Raw genomic sequence first — 16,478 nt, forward strand, 5'->3', positions numbered from 1 at the left:
GTGATCGAGCATTATAATAGAGTGATTTTGTAGTTCTGCAAATATCACCTTATCGTTGAGTTATAGTGACACAGATTTTGCCAACAGCCTACGTATACATACCGCAATGTATTTATAGGCATTGATAATGTTCTGCCGTCGAATGAACGAATGATAACATGCCTGCCGCTCCACGACGCGAAAACTAAACGTCAAGGACCTACGTGATGCTAATTCTTTACATTATAACCACATTGCCACTAAGTGAAAATAAAAACAATATAATATTCCACATGCACGGGATTTGTTAAAACCTTTTTTTAACCTGCATATTCTTAGATGGACTTAACATATTTACACGCTCGTAGGTTCATATAATACGGCGTGTGATTTAGTCAATCAAATAATAATTCATGATAAATAATTACCCTGTCAAAATAAAACGAGAAAAGAATATATAGCTATAAGAAAAAAAAATATTTAGTTCCACCGCTAAAACAATAGTCATATAACACTGTTTAACAATACTGATTTACACTAGTAATTAAAATAATACGTACTTGTAAGAACGCCATTTCCTTGCGAAGATACTCCCGTGGCGCGGTGCACAACAATAACCTCGAACCCCGCTGTGTTGTCGTCTGCCCCAAGCCCCCAAGCCGTTGTGTGGCGACATGCGCAGGCGTGTTCCAACCGGCGCGACCCGCCTATCCCTGTAGCATGGGAGGGTGAAACCTGAGCAGTACGCCACCACGTGTCGGCCGAGTTCTCTGCTCCGTCCGCAACCAACTAGCGTCGGAAATCGTTTCACAACAATGTTCCAAGAAAACGTTTCATTAAAATTCGGCCTTTGAAATTCTACTCCCATCGCGCCCAAAGAAGTTTCACTTCAATAATTTTCTAACTGATATTATCATACAAGAGACCTTTTTTTTTTTTTTTTTTCCAAAATTTTAGTTTTCTCAACATTTGGCAGCGTTGAAAGGGATTTTTTTTTCTCCTAATCTAACCAAAACCGAAGTGTATTTGGGAGAGGTCTAGGTAGGAAAGACTCTGTGCATTATAAGTTATAAAGGGATTGGCCAGCCATGACTAAGGGCGGTATTAAATGGCCTGAATATATTGAACAAAGTGTTCTGTATGGAGGAAAACACTTGCTGAAACTCTCACCCAGTTGCTATGCCAAATTTACATCAAGACCACTTCGAAACAAACACATCTATTGCAACTTCAGGCTTGCATTATTTTTTTTTTTTTTTTTTTTTTTTTTGGTATATGTAGAGACCGGAAAAATTTGCGGATTCATTTTGTGATAGGCTAAACTTCAAAATGTGAGCAATTCTGCTGGTTCTGCTATTGGCTCACAGTTTAACTGGAGCTCTCTGGGCCAATGGCAGACTATTGACCAAAGAAGCATCGAATCACAAGCTACCCAGTGAAAACGCCTCACAAGTTAGCACCCAATGAACACGTGTGTTTGCTTGAGAAATGCAGAGGATAATGGAAGCTATACTAGAGGTCAATGAATCCGCGAATGTTTCAGGTCTCTAGGTAGGTATATGCCATTGCTGGTGTACAATAGGCTGCATGTAATAAGGAATACCTGAAAAACATACGAAGAAAGATGGATACACAAACACACAGAAAACAAGTCAAAATCAGCCTATGTCAATTGTTAAAAGCATATACAGCACAGAGAATTCCGTTGAAGGAATTAATCAGAAAAGTACCCCAGTACAGACGACAATAATGGACTGACAAAGACAAGACAGTTTCAACAAGAACAGAAAATACCTATGAAAACACAGAGACTAAACAGAGGAACACAATAATTGGATCTGTGTTGTGATACTGTGTTGTCTATTGATTTAATATTTTGACATCGGCTGATTTTGGATTGTTTGCTGTGTATTTGTGTATTCGTATAAACTTTTAAAAATTGCAGTAAATTAACGGACTTTTCACGAATAAATCACCTCAAATAAACTAAGAGTTCTTCGTTTTCAAACAACTGTATCTTCATAGAAACTAAGTACGCAGTATTTCAACATCTATTATTCCTGTTTTTTATGTAATCAGTAGAGACCTGCAAAACTCGCGGATTCATTGACTTCTAGGATAGACTCCACAGTCCTTTAAATACTCGCGGAAATGACACCTGTTCATTGGCTACTGACGCGTGAGACGTCTCAACTAGGCTGTCCGTAATTCGGCACTTTCTTGGTTTAGTGTTTCCCATTGGCTCACAGTTTCCCCGGATAAAATGTGGGCCAATCGCAGAAGCGGTACGAAGGTATAGTTGTTTTGATGCTAGCCTATCGCGAAATGAATCCGCGAATTTTGCATGTCTCTAGTAATCAGATTCAGAACGGGGCATAATTATAAGAACAAAATAAAGATGTAATTTTTTATATATGTAGGTAACTTGTTTTATGTTTTTTTTTATATATTCTACCTATACAAGTTTGTAGAGTAACTTTACTGTTAAAAGACATGAAATTATTTACAAGCATAAACTATATTAATAAAGCAACGGTTATAAAATGATCATTTTTGCCTGCTTGATTGGCTCCCTAGCTGTCAAATCAGATTTTAGTTCTAGTGAAGGTATTTTGTTTTTACAATTATTACACTTTAAAATACAATTCTAGAATATTTCTTCATTATTAACAATTTCCACCTCTGACTAAGATTTGGGACAAACTAATTTAAATAAATAAATATACATATATAGGTATTAAAGAATTTAAATAGTCCATTTAATTATTAGAATGTTTGACATTTACGATTAAAGGTGTTTCGACGCAATTACAACATCAAAATAAAGGTTTACACTAACACTGTCTGCATGTCTCTAGGACTATAGTTTAAGTTATTAAATTGAAACGAATTATCAATAATGACAATTTTATTCAAGTAAGGCTGATGTTATTGACATTGGAAACTTAGTAAAATTTCAGAAAATGATTATAAGGTTGCATAAAACCCTTTCCTCAAAGTTTTATTTTGTTATTGATTTAGTTCGTGTCACTCTCTGAATGCTTTATACTTAGAGACCGGAAAAATTCGCAGATTCATTTCGCGATAGTCTGAATTTCATATACTTATACCTTTAAGCTGTTTTTCCTATTGGCTCACTGTTCGTCTGGGCAACTCTGAGCCAATAAGAAACCCTCAACCAAAGAAGTAACGAATCTCGGGAAAACCAGTTGAGATGACTCACAAGTCAGCAGCCAACGAACTGGCGATATTTGCCCGAGTGTACAGAGGACTGTGTAGACTATCCTGGAGGTCATCGAAACCGCGAATTTTTCAGGTCCCTATATACTATAATGGTCAACGGTTTATCTGACTAGCTACAGGTAGTTTACTGATCGATTAGATCTTATCGATTGCAGCTTAGCGAGCAAGTAAATCGTTTTAAAGATTGATCATACAGTTGCAAAAATTTTGCATGCTCATTCTCAAGCATGATCTGGCTCATACAGAAACCACTTTTTAATTTTTAATTTCACATTACTTAGAATGATGTGGCCTAGTGGAGCCTAGTTATTGTTGCGGTAGGCAACCTGGATGACACTAATGTCTGGCGAGTCGCCTAAAGCCCACTGGCTATCTAACCACAATATTTATGTGACAGCAGAAATACGCGAAACCATTCGAACTGCCTCAAACTGCCATGCATTTACTGTCTCCATACTTCTTGATAAACACTCTAACAAATTTTAGCTGTCACACCATCTGGGGAGAGATAATTTGCGGAAAACGAGTTCGTTTTATCTGGCGTTATTTGTGATTTATTGTGTTACATTGTCAGTGTAGTATTATATTTATGTAGGTACTGAGTAAAATGTGTGTTCATTATACATATGTATGTTTTCTTATGCGGCGAACAAACATTTACTTGTTGTAAATATGTATATATATATATATATATATATATATATATATATATATTATGAGTAGCAAAATTAATTTTTAATGCCTAACAAAATATACAGTTGACCAGAAAAAACCACTTCGTTTGGTTCAACAAAATCTTTCCTTCAACAGAAATATTTGCTTGAATCAATTGTATGTTATTTATTTCATGACTAGAGTCCCGGAAATTTCGCGGATTCCTCTGGCCACAGGATATAATTCAAAGTTATAGGTGTGCTCGACCCATGTTTACTTTCCCATTGGTTTATTTCTTAGCGAGAACATTTTTATCCTTGTTTTTGGCACTTCCTGATTCGCTTACTTCTCTCCTAGCTGGACATCGTTGGCTCACGGTCGTAGACGGGCGTGTCCAAACAACTGCGTGCCAATCATGAACACAGTGCGAGAGTGTGGAAGTTTGCATTCTAGCTTGCGAATAAATGAATCCGCGAAATTTCCGTGGTTCTATTCATGACAAACCAACAAATATATTTTAGATGCAAACAGGCCTTTCGGTGATTAAGACGCAGGATGAAACATGTACTCAAAGAAAATTATCTGACGTCGCCTTTTGTTTTGTATGTGAAAAAAATTGAGAGTTTTAAAAGAAAACAATAAATACTATGTACTTAATTTTAGAGGGTCATGCCATATGTTTATTACATGAAAAAAAACACATTTATATCAGGAGTATTGACGAATGAGTATTACTACTTACGAACGTTAAGGCAGTTAAAATTATTATAATTTCATAACTTAAATGGAGGCCCCAGAAAACAAAGGAAAATAAAGTTGAATTGAATTTCTTGGAATTTCGTTTTCTCGTTTCCGATACTCACAAATTTCGAAATTATAATTACCTACACGCCACTGCGATGATTTTTTTTTCCTTAGCGCAGGTAGGCTTACATCTTCTACTCTTCTACTCTTCTACTCTACCCCCAATCATTCAAGCTAACCAACCTTGAGAACATTTACATATCCTCTCCTTATCTGTTACTCTTTTTGGTCAAACATTACTAAAAACTTAATAGTTTATAACAATTAAATAACTTCCTGGAACTTAACTAGGGCCATACATTTTTCTCGTAAAGATTTTGATATTACCTGAAAGTTAACACACTGTAGCATCGTCTGTGTTTCGTGAATGGGTGAGTTTCCTTCAGGTTCGTGTCTTCTGTCAAGCACACCAATCACTGTAATTCAGCGCGGTGGCAAACGCGTCCTGAGTGGCTCAGCCAAAAAAAAAACGATACGTCTTCTCTAGCAGACGGCCGCCAATTACAGGGAAGAAACTATTTGCGTATGCATACCATATTGCACTCTAGCCAGGGTTCAGAATTTTTCGCGTAAAATGCCTGCCCCTAGTAATAACTAGAGACCTGCAAAATTCGCGGATTCATTCTGTGATAGGCTAGAATTCAAACACATATAGATAGATACCTCTTAGATAATTTTGCTTTTGGCTTACTGTTCATCTGGACGAATCTCAACCAGTTATAAACCCTCAACCAAAGAAGGATCGAATCACAGACAAACCAGCTGAGACGACTTACAAGTCGGCAGCCAATGAACTTGCGTTATTTGCCCGAATGTACAGGAGTATGTGCAGTCTATCCTGAAGGCCATAGAAACCGCAAATTTTTCAGGTCTCTAGTAATAACTAAAGACCGGGAAAGTTTTATTTTTATTTTTAATTTTGTTTATTATTTTGTGATTTCGGGCCAAAATGCACAAACGTGTGCGTAATGAAGTCTATGTCTTGTTTTCACTGGCAGCTGACACATTTCCCCTTCTCTCCCGATCATATGTGATTTGGTCTGGTGTTTTCCTAAGGGTTCTACATTGGCTTCTAGTCGTCTATGCGTTTTAAATAACTCGTGGACCAATAACTAAGGAAGATCACTTTTTAAAAAAAAATCCAGACTCTCTCCAAATAAGAGCTTGAATTTCTCAATTCTTTACAAATAACACATTGACTCTTTAAATTGAGAAAGCAATTTTTTTTTAAGTCAAAAATGTATCCTTTCGAATAAATGAAAGCTACATTTTTATATTCTTATTAATCCATAATATTATTAGGTGGCGATAAAAAAAATTGAAGTTAAAGATCGTTGTGCAAGGTATAAAAAAACATTTAGTAGCGAGTAAACATTTTCTGTGTGATTTAATTACAAATACATACCTATATTTGCAGTGGCCACAAAACCTTTTTTTCAGTGTGTGTAAATTCTCAAACACATAAATATAATTATTTATTTAAGTATTGCATAGCAAAGACAGAATTTATGTCACTTTCGAAATACATGGTTATTGAAAATCAATGAACTTAAAGTATCTATGTATAGGCTACTAATTATAAATAATGCTTGAATTAGAGATTGGAGAAATATTAACAACGATCGAACTTCTTAATTGTAGGGTTGTTTGTTAAATGCAGTCGATCAAAAAAGAAAATACCTACCCTGTGTCTACATTTTAAATACGAACCAATAGAAACCAAGTCAAGTCAGTGATTTTTTACTGCGAATTATGAATAAAACTGGCAGTTTCAATATGTTGACAGTCAAAAGTGACTGGTTTGAAATGGTTTTCCTGGTTTCTTATTTAGAGTATATTCATGTGGGTCGACAGAAATATTTTTGTTTGCGTTTCTTCCTAACTGGTTTGAAGCTTATCAGGAAATTCAGATTTCACAGTTTATCAGCGCTACCATAGTTTACAAACGTAGGTTTACAAGACATTACAAACATATGATAGCTCATATAAATTAGTTAGTAATATTTATTAATATTAATTTACGTGTATAAATACCTTTTTTTTGTCAAGGGATTTTATAGCGTGTCTGTAGGTAGATAAAAATATATGTAGCTGTTTAATCAGCGTAAGCCAAGAAAACAGTTAATTAGATTGGTATTTCTTTCAGGTAAAAATATTTGTTGTATATTGCGGTACATATAAATAACTTAAAAATAACAAAACGTAGCTCATGTCAATCTACTATAATATAGATTTATAAAAGTGAAAGAATTGTGGAAACCGGTTCATTGGTTTACGAGGTAACTTCTCATAAAACATACAAAAAAACTCAACTTCTCTCTATACCTATAATATTAAATTGAGATTTTTAAAAGTCCAATTTTAAGTGTAGGTAGGGCCTACTTGTTAGTCTACTTCGAATATTAAGAATTTTTTACGGCATGACCTTGAGGTTTGAGTGCAATGTTTGAAAATGTACCTATGTCCCTTGGCAAACCGGCGCCCAGGAAACTGATTTCCACTTGAAATCACATATTCCTGCAATAATTTATTAGAAACAGGATACATTAACTTTGGACAAACCACTTTTTTTTTCGCAGCCATTCTTAAGTGTTCAAATCTGATATGACTAAAAAGAGGTTTCATTTATTTTTTGGAAAAAATAATTATATTTGTATCCGTTATTTTCTTTAGCAACTGTTTTCAAGTAGGTAGCTCCACTTCATTGGCCATTAAAAATAATTTTCAAAAATTGAAAAAGAAAATGAATTACTATTAAGATAGCTATCGTCGCATAAAGCCTTAATTATAAAGATAGGTACCTATATGCTATATCTGGAAGACGTTCCGCATGAAAGAATTCGTTTCATTATTTCGGACACTCTTAATGAAGACTGTCCTATCAGATCAATAACCCACAGGATTATACTAATTTTAAGTAGGATTTTTACTTTCTGCAAATTAGCGTCAACTCCACGTGATTTCATTTCATTAAAAATGTAACCTAACATTCGAATAAAAGTTATAAACATTAAACCTTTATTTTTGAAACAAAGTTTTTTGATTTGACTGGAATGTCTCTCCATAAGAATTTCATAAGTTATTTATGACAATACATATTTTCACCAATATTTTGAGATTGGAATTTTAATTTCCACTGAGAATTATTTTTTATTTATATCGCTAATCAAACGTTTTAAAAAATTATCATATCTTCAATTTCTCACATATGTCTTTCAAAGAAAAGAAAAACTATACATGGATGTGAAATATTTTCGCATCTTCGTAAAAGATGTATACTTAATTTTTCAGTTACCTACATGAACCTTCACAGAAAATCATTAAACACGAGGAATATAAATACATATATGAGGGTTCGGTATCCAAACCAGCTCAATCCAATCTTTCATTTAATTTTTTTTGTAGTTAAATTTCCTAAAAAACCATTTTAAATTGTTTTGTGTAATGTTAATTTGATTTTTTTAAATATTTTGTAATAAAAATTGCATAGTAAATTCTGAATGAGTATTTTATTTACTACAATTTATCAAAATACTTCAACTATTTTTTTTTATTTCACATAAAATTATTAATTTAATTTAACAAAATAAAAATGATCAAACAAATATAATACGATTCTATGAAAAAAAAATATTTACATTAAAACAAATTTGCTCTAAATAATAGATTAAATTAACAAAAAAGCATAAGGATACAAAAGACCAAAACAATCTTGGACCAAAGTTATTTTTAACAACCCCTAACCCATAGTTAGAGACCGGAAAAATTCGCGGATTCATTTCGTGACAGGCTGAAATGCAAACAATTGCACCTTTGAGCAACTTCTTCTATTGGTTCACTGTTGACCTGGAGGACTGTGGGCCAACTATAGACCCTCAGTCGAAGCAGTATCGAATCACGAGTCTCCCAGTTGAGACGCCTCACGAGTCAGTAGCCAATGAACAGGTGACGTTTGCCCGGGTGTGCACAGGATCGTGGGGTCTAACCTGAAGAGCGTTTAATACGCGAATTTTTCCAGTCCCTACCCATAGTGTATAAATAAATTAAAATATCTAACAGTGGGAATTTTGGCCGTATCCTGTAAAATTTCTGAAAATGGATTGAGCTGATTTTGATACTAAACACCTCATATAATAATAACAGTTACAACAAAATATATAAACTACAGAAGAATAAGTCATAAGACTAAAAAAAATTCTTATTTCTTTGCTAGTCAATGGTCAATATGTCAATAGCCAAAGTCAATAGTAAATATGAGATTACTTTTTGTTGACATAGCGTGGTGGTGCGGGGGGGGGGGGGGGGGGACGCTTACCAGCTTCCTAATCCTCAACAAACCAAGTGTGGCTTGAAACCTAAACATCCGAATTAGAAGTGAGGTATGCTCACCACTACAGCAATACGGCTGGTTGTTTGACATCATTTTCTGATAACGTAATACCTACGTACTTCTCATAAATTTTTATTCTCAAGAAATTTGTTTTATAGCCACGAACTCTGTTAAGTGATTTAATAGTAGGTTAATTACACTAAATGAATCCCAAAATATTAGCTCTACACACGTAGATATAAACATATATTTGTAGGATGGAATATAAGCGCATTTATAGTATTTTATATTTAAATATTTAGATTTTGAAGGATTATTTATTACACTTATATTTTGTTTCTCCTCTGGTTTAGATTATTAAATAAATAATTTTCATAGAAAAAACGTTGTAACGAGTCACATAATATTTTATAACTCTGCCAATCAATTATTTAAATTTTATAGACCAATCTTTGAGGCCATGTAGGGTCTTAATACATTTTTTTTTGTTTATTTTGGTAGAGCTGATCAGTGTAACCTGAAAAGCTTGGTCCGGGCAGTCATGAAATTATTCTGAAAAACCTGAAGGTAAATCCTCTCTCTTTTAATCTCTACATACCCTGTTTTAAATTACAGTAAATTCTACAGACATTTATCTCAGACTTTTCATCAAACAGGGAGTTGTTAGTATTTACAGATCGTATCTTCGTTTAAAACCACGCCAGATCACGTTTTGCAAGTTTTGAGTTTGGCTTTCAACACAGGCATGTAGGAGGTGTTTTGCAAATTCAAGGTGAGAGTTTTTAACGGTGTGAAAGTTGTCATTAGTCATGGAAATGCTTTAATTATTTCCATAGTTTCGATAATTTCAATAGTGACGTTACGTTTGAAACTCTTCCGTGCGCTGTTCTTACGTCACACATTCAAGTCTATGGAATTTTAAGTTTTCGTACATTGTTGAACGTTTGCATTGTTGCAAAAATATTTCATATATTTTTTTGCAAATATTGTCACCGTGAATATTACGTTGTATTAATATTACTAATCAGTCATTCATAGAAAATTCAATTATTTTACGTGGCTATAGAGGGATGCAATAAATTATATCACTTACGTGCTTAAAGTAAGAATAAGTACTTATACGAAATTATAGGGTTTTACAAATCACCCTAAGTTCATAGTAAAAATTTGTTGATTTAATATTTTAATTGGTATTCGCTCATTTCACTGAAGTCTTCTCGTTTGAGAACCAAACTAATTTTAATTGAATCAATTATCGCCGATCTATTTTTAAAGAGTACTAAATTTTAATACAACTATAATTAAAAAAATGTAATTAACAAAACATAATGGTGAAACTAGTAGTGTTTTTGAAACACATATCGCTTTTAGGTATGTAGCTATATTTATTTTTACATATGCAGATTTATTTACGCCGTTTACCTAGGTTTTTTATTTGATTTCACTCCTGGGAAAAACAGTTCTCTTTTTAATCAATTTTGTTTTATGATTTTCAAAGTCTCTTTTGTGGTGTCTTGATACAATTGCCACTAATAAAAGCATTGTTTTCCGTGTTTTTGGCCAGTTGAAGAAAATTTTTTGGAGTAGCCGATTGGGGTTATTTTCGCAGTAACATTTGAAAGGAACACCTAATTGGTCAAAACTACTTCCACGCCAGCACTGAAAAGGGATTCGTCGCGCATTAGACAAATAGGTAGTGTTAGACTTAGGAGTTAGAGGCGAGAACCTGATGATGTACATAAGCTTATGTAAGTGCACTAATGAGACAGAAGATTATCTTGCACTCCCATTTATTAACTTTTCTCAAGCTTAGCAGATTTCAATGCAATTTCATATTTAATTGTTTTTAAATTCAGAATCTTAAGAGTTGACGCATGTACTTCAGTCATATTTGGTTTGCAAACACTAGATATTTACCTAGACCATAAATTACCTGCCTCTTTTACTATCACTTCCAACACAATGCTTCGCAAACAAAAAAAAAATGACAAGAAAGTTCATTATTTGTACCTTCATAACATTAACATTAAAACACATATTTCAATAATATGTCAAATTTGCCCATTTAAAACTAGATATTGCATTTAAGTAGCTACTTTTATTAAACCTTCTTTTAAAAAATTTTTTGCCCTTCAGTGATTTTCGATTTCAGTTAACTTAGGTACTTGTTGGTATCTGAGTCGAGGGATGTCCTATTGATAGAGACCGGAAAAATTCGCAGATTCATTTCGCGATAGTCTGAAATTCATACACACACACACACGCCTATAAGCTGCTCTTGCTATTGGCTCACTGTTCGTCCGGGCGACTATGGCCCAATGAGAAACCCTCAACCAAAGAAGTGACGAATCACGGGGCAAACACCAGTTGAGACGACTCACAAGTCAGCAGCCAACGAACTGGCCGTTATTTGCCCCGAGTGTACAGAGGACTGTGTAGACTATCCTGGAGGTCATCGAAACAGCGAATATTTCAAGTACCTATCTATAATTTATGTCTATACACCTCAATTTATCAGGTTCTGTCCGTTCATCTCCGGAGTCCAGTGTCACATCCCGGACCGGACACAACATAGGTACTTAATTGTGTTACGGACTAGCGATAAACAAGAAACCACTCTCGCTTTACCTACTGTGCAATCACGACGAAAACCAAATTGTGTGGCAATTTTATTAAAAAATTTCGTAGACGTATTTGTTTGAATTTTTAGTACACATTCTTGACGGCATTTGATTTACGTGCTTTTTTTTATTGAAATGTAGGCCTAGGTGTTTGTTTTGGAAAATCTATCTGCTGGTATATTTCCTACTTCAAAATTGCAAATAGTTGGTCTTTAGTTTATTGCATTAAGAAATATATGTGTTTGCATTTGAATTTTTGTAAATGAAATGCTGCACAGCTATGGAAATAGGTTGTTGCGAAGACTATATTAGTATTTTATGAATCTTCTTGGTAATATAGGCACATTTGTACCATTTATTACAAACTATTACGTAGGGTGTATAGTATCTATTAAATTCCTTAATAAAACCTTAACCTAACATGCCAACAATTTTGTAGCTTTTTACAAAAAAATATATAACTTGTTGCAAAAATATGTTATTTTAATAAAATGAAAGTATAACAGTGTAATTTTAAAATATGTCTACACTGTTAAAAAAATTACACATTAGGTGATAGTGTATTTTTACATTTTTGTCGTTTTATTCCGAAAAACACGGTTTGTGTATTTTTACAAATTTCTCGTGCTTTATTACTACTACATCGTGTTATTCTAAAACACAACATTTTTGTAAAAAAATTCAGTTGCCGTGTAAAATAACGATTATTTTTTTAAATCCTCTGCTAGATCATTGAGAATGCCTACATGAAGTTATAGTGATGATTAAAATATGATAAATTATATTTAAGTTACACATAGTTTAATAACAGCTATAATACACTCACACACCAACACACACACACACACACACACACATATATATATATATATATATATATATATATATATATATATATCAAATTAACGTGTTCAGTGTTATTATTAATTTAGTAAATGTTGCAGTAAATTTAACTTACAGTTTTCGTATATCACCAATAAATGCATTTGTAAGTTTGTACAACACAGAGTAAAAATACACCAACATCTGTGGTATGTTTAACAAACCAAAGCAATGGTAATTATTCATTAAATGTATGTGGCAGCAGAGTTAGTAGCAATGTTAGTGTAGCTTTACACCTTCACGTGTTGCTGTATTTGTATTCTTGTGTTAAAGTAAATATATATAAGTGTGTGTATGTATATATATATATATATATATATATATATATATATATCAACACGTGAATGTGTTAAACTACACTAACATGGATGGAGACGATGCTGCCACATATATTTATTATAAAATTACACAATTTTTTTTACTGTTTACAGTTCTTTGCAGTAAATAAAACTAATGTTCTATATGAACAAGTAAATTTTGGATTCTCAGGAATTTATTTAAAAAAATTAGAAGGTATAGCTAAACCTACCTTTTTTTTTTTTGCCCGTGTTTCTGTGAAGTGTCGGAAAATAAGGGTACAATTCGTAAGTTTTAATTGTCTTGTGACAAAAATAGTTTGGCAACTAGTATTTAAATGAATATATTGCGAAGGTTAAAATTTTTATCGTGTAGGCCTAATTTTACTGCAATAGCAGAAGAGGAGTTATTATGACCAATTTACTGAAGAGTATGAACAAGCCTTCGTCAAGAATCTACCCAATGAACAAATTATACTGGCCTTATTATTGATCTGTATCACACTGGTGTGATTTTTTTTGTATGTGAATGGAACTGATATTTTTTAATAATGTATGTACGCAATTGTTTTGGTGAAGTAGTTAGCTTGAATTTGTTGTTTCAGCAGAGTATAATTAAATATTGCATCATGTATTCATACCACGTTAGAGTCTTTGAAGTTAAGAAAATATTTGCTATAATGGAAGTAGATATAGCCCTCTATGCCAATAGCTTTACTTAGGGCTTGGTCACACACGTCTTGTTGATTTTTGGTTATCGTTTTTGTTCATTAGGTAATTTTTTAAGGGCTATTTCTAAAATTTTAGCTCGATATCTCCCTTGCATTTTTTTTTGTTCTGCTTCAAATATTTTCAACAGATATTCTCTTAGTGGACCTAATATCATGGGTGTAAAAGCCGTGCAATTCTTTGTAATTATAATAACTAGCGCGACTATTAACATCCATGATAACATACTATAGTGAGTAGGCCCTACCTGTCCGTTGAAACTATTTTTGAAAGAAAAACAAATGCAAGAGAGGTATCGATTGAAATTTTATAAATAGCCCTTAACTAACACAATTTAAATGTTTTGTAAATGGAAATGAAATAGTCATATAAAGATACAAAAAAAAATGTTGGCAGTAATACAGGGTTCAGATTTTTCCCCGGGTATGTATGCCTTGTGTTGTCACAGTACCTACCTACATTTACTCCTTAATGCGCATAACATGCGCACATTAATATGCATAATAAAACAAAATAAAGTCCTATTGTTTTAATATTATGTTATTATTTTTTTCGTAAACGCGACGAGAAATAATCAGAATTGTTTCCACAAAAATATATGTCACATATAGCCTGCCTTTGAAAAAAAAAATTAACAATTCGTTTTACAAATTTACAATATATTTCTTGTAGTAATTGCCTACAAACTCTTTCTTGACAACTGGTTTACAAAGAAATCTTTTGTAAAATTACGAGATTTCTTTTTCTGCTCAGAAATGACGAAAAAAACGGGGGGAAAGTTATCTCCTGGTGTGTGAGATCGATAATGACTTATCGCGGGGAAATGTAACTGATTAGTAGATACCTGTAAAATTCGCGAATTCATTTCGCGATAGGATAGAGTCCAAATACTTTTAACATTATTTTGCTTCAGTGATTGGGCCACAGTTTATCTGAAGGACCCTGATGGGCCAATGAAAAATCTTTAACAGAAGAATTAGCGAATCACGATCATTCCAGTAAACAGGTGTTACGAGTCGGTAACCAATCAGCAGATGTAATTTGCACGAGTGCATAGAGGATCATGGAGTCTATCCTTAAGGGATTTGAAATCGCGAATTTTACAGGTCTCTACTGATTAGCTTCAATACGCCTTGTTTACTCCACCAAACTGTAAAATTAGCGTTACTTCTGTTGCCAAGTAAGAATCCACAATCGTGCGCATAATCAAGTAAACACCGTGCGTTCATTGGCTGCCACCGCATCTCTCTTTTATCTCCAACGTCGCCCATGATTTGAGATCGGAAAAATTCCCGGATTCATTTCGCGATATGCTAAAATTCAAATAATTATACCTTAGTGCTGTTTCTGGTATTGATTCACTGTTGACCTGGAGGACTGTGGGCCAATTAGAGACCCTCACTCAAGAAAAATGACGAATCACGAGTCTCCCAGTTGAGACGCATCATACGTCAGCAGCCAATGAACAGGTGACGTTTGCCCGAGTGTGCACAGGATCGTGGAATCTATTCTGGAGGTCGTTGAATACGCGAATTTTTCCAGTCCCTACTAATAAAGACAGTCACGAATAAATAGAGACCGGAAAAAATCGCGAGTTCATTTCACGATAGGCTAAAATACAAATAGTTATACCTCAATGCAGCCTCTGTTATTGGCTCACAACACACCTAGATGACTCTGGGCCAATGAGAAACACCCGACCAAAGCTTTATCGAATCACAGGCTGCTACGTTGGGACGTCTCACAAGACAGCAGCCAATGAGTGGGTCACATTTGACCGAGTGTTTGTAGAACTATGGAGTTCATGCTGCATGTCATTGAACTCGCGAATTTTTCCGGTCCCTACGAATAAAACATGAATGCCTATAGTGTTTGAAAGCCTATTGAGCAGTTTACTGGAGCGACAACTCCCCGGCCAGTTGAACTGGGCAAGCGCGCATACGCACCGTGGGCGGGGGCGGCGCCGCACTCCGAGCCGCACGACGACGAGGACGACGTGTCCACGACGTCGAGGTATGGCGTCTGCGGGGGCGGCGGGGGCGGCAGCGCGAGCGGCGGCGGCGGCGGCGGCTTGGCTGGCGGCGGCGGCGGGAGCAGCAGGCCCGCCAGGTTGGAGGCGAGCGCGGCGGCGTACACGGCGTGCAGCGCGGGGCAGGCGGCGGCGAACAGCGGCGGCGGCGGGGGCGGCGCGTGGAAGCAGGGGTGCGGCGGCGGCGGGGGGCAGTAGGCGAGCACGGGCCGCGGCACCACCGGGTGCTGGGGTCGGCGCATGATGCTGTCGATGCTGAACGGCTTGGGCGGCGTGGGCGGGGCCGCGGGGGGCGGGGCCCCGGAGGCGACCGCCCTCTGCACGGACGCCAGCCCCGCCTCCAGCGCCTCCTTCTCGCGGCGCGGCAGCTTGAAGCGCTTGCGGCGCCGCAGGAAGCTGCCGTTCTCGAACATGTCGAGCGCGGCGGGGTGCAGCGCCCAGTAGGCGCCCTTGCCCGGGCGGTCGGGCCGGCGCGGGATCTTCACGAAGCAGTCGTTGAAGGACAGGTTGTGCCTGAGCGAGTTCTGCCAGCGCTGCGTGTTGCGGCGGTAGTAGGGGAAGCGGTCCGTGATGAAGCGGTAGATGTCGGACAGCGGCAGCATCTTCTCCGGCGAGCTCCAGATGGCCATGGCCGTGAGCGAGATGTACGAGTAGGGCGGCTTCTGGTCGCCGTACGACTCGCGGCTGGGCCGCGGCATGGCGCCCGGCAGAGGCCACGCCTACCTGCCCGGCGTGGCCCGGCACTCGCGGTCCTCCATCCGCGAGCTGCAAGACGCTACTCCGTCAAATGCGCCGGCGGAGAGAGCGCCGTGTTTATCCCGGACGCTTCTCTCTCTCTCACTGCGCGGCGCGCGACACACCGCCCGCTTTATTGCCCGCGCCGCCGAGGGGGCGTGGCCCGGCGCGCCGCC

The 16,478-nt window shown here is 36.4% G+C and overlaps 1 protein-coding gene across 1 annotated transcript in view; it reads right to left on the reverse strand.

Annotated features, from left to right (window-relative positions):
* Positions 1–16,265, reverse strand: part of LOC134540295 (forkhead box protein B1-like) — a 41,678-nt gene extending 25,413 nt beyond the window's left edge. Inside the window, exons 1-2 of the mRNA XM_063382954.1 lie at positions 15,645–16,265; positions 15,485–15,560 (exon numbers count right to left, since the gene is read on the reverse strand). Of these exons, the coding sequence (XP_063239024.1) occupies positions 15,485–15,560; positions 15,645–16,265 (697 nt within the window). The remainder of the gene's footprint in view (positions 1–15,484; positions 15,561–15,644) is intronic.
* Between the last annotated feature and the right edge of the window lie 213 nt (positions 16,266–16,478).

This window comes from Bacillus rossius, chromosome 16, assembly GCF_032445375.1.
Source record: "Bacillus rossius redtenbacheri isolate Brsri chromosome 16, Brsri_v3, whole genome shotgun sequence".
Classification (NCBI taxonomy): domain Eukaryota; kingdom Metazoa; phylum Arthropoda; class Insecta; order Phasmatodea; family Bacillidae; genus Bacillus; species Bacillus rossius.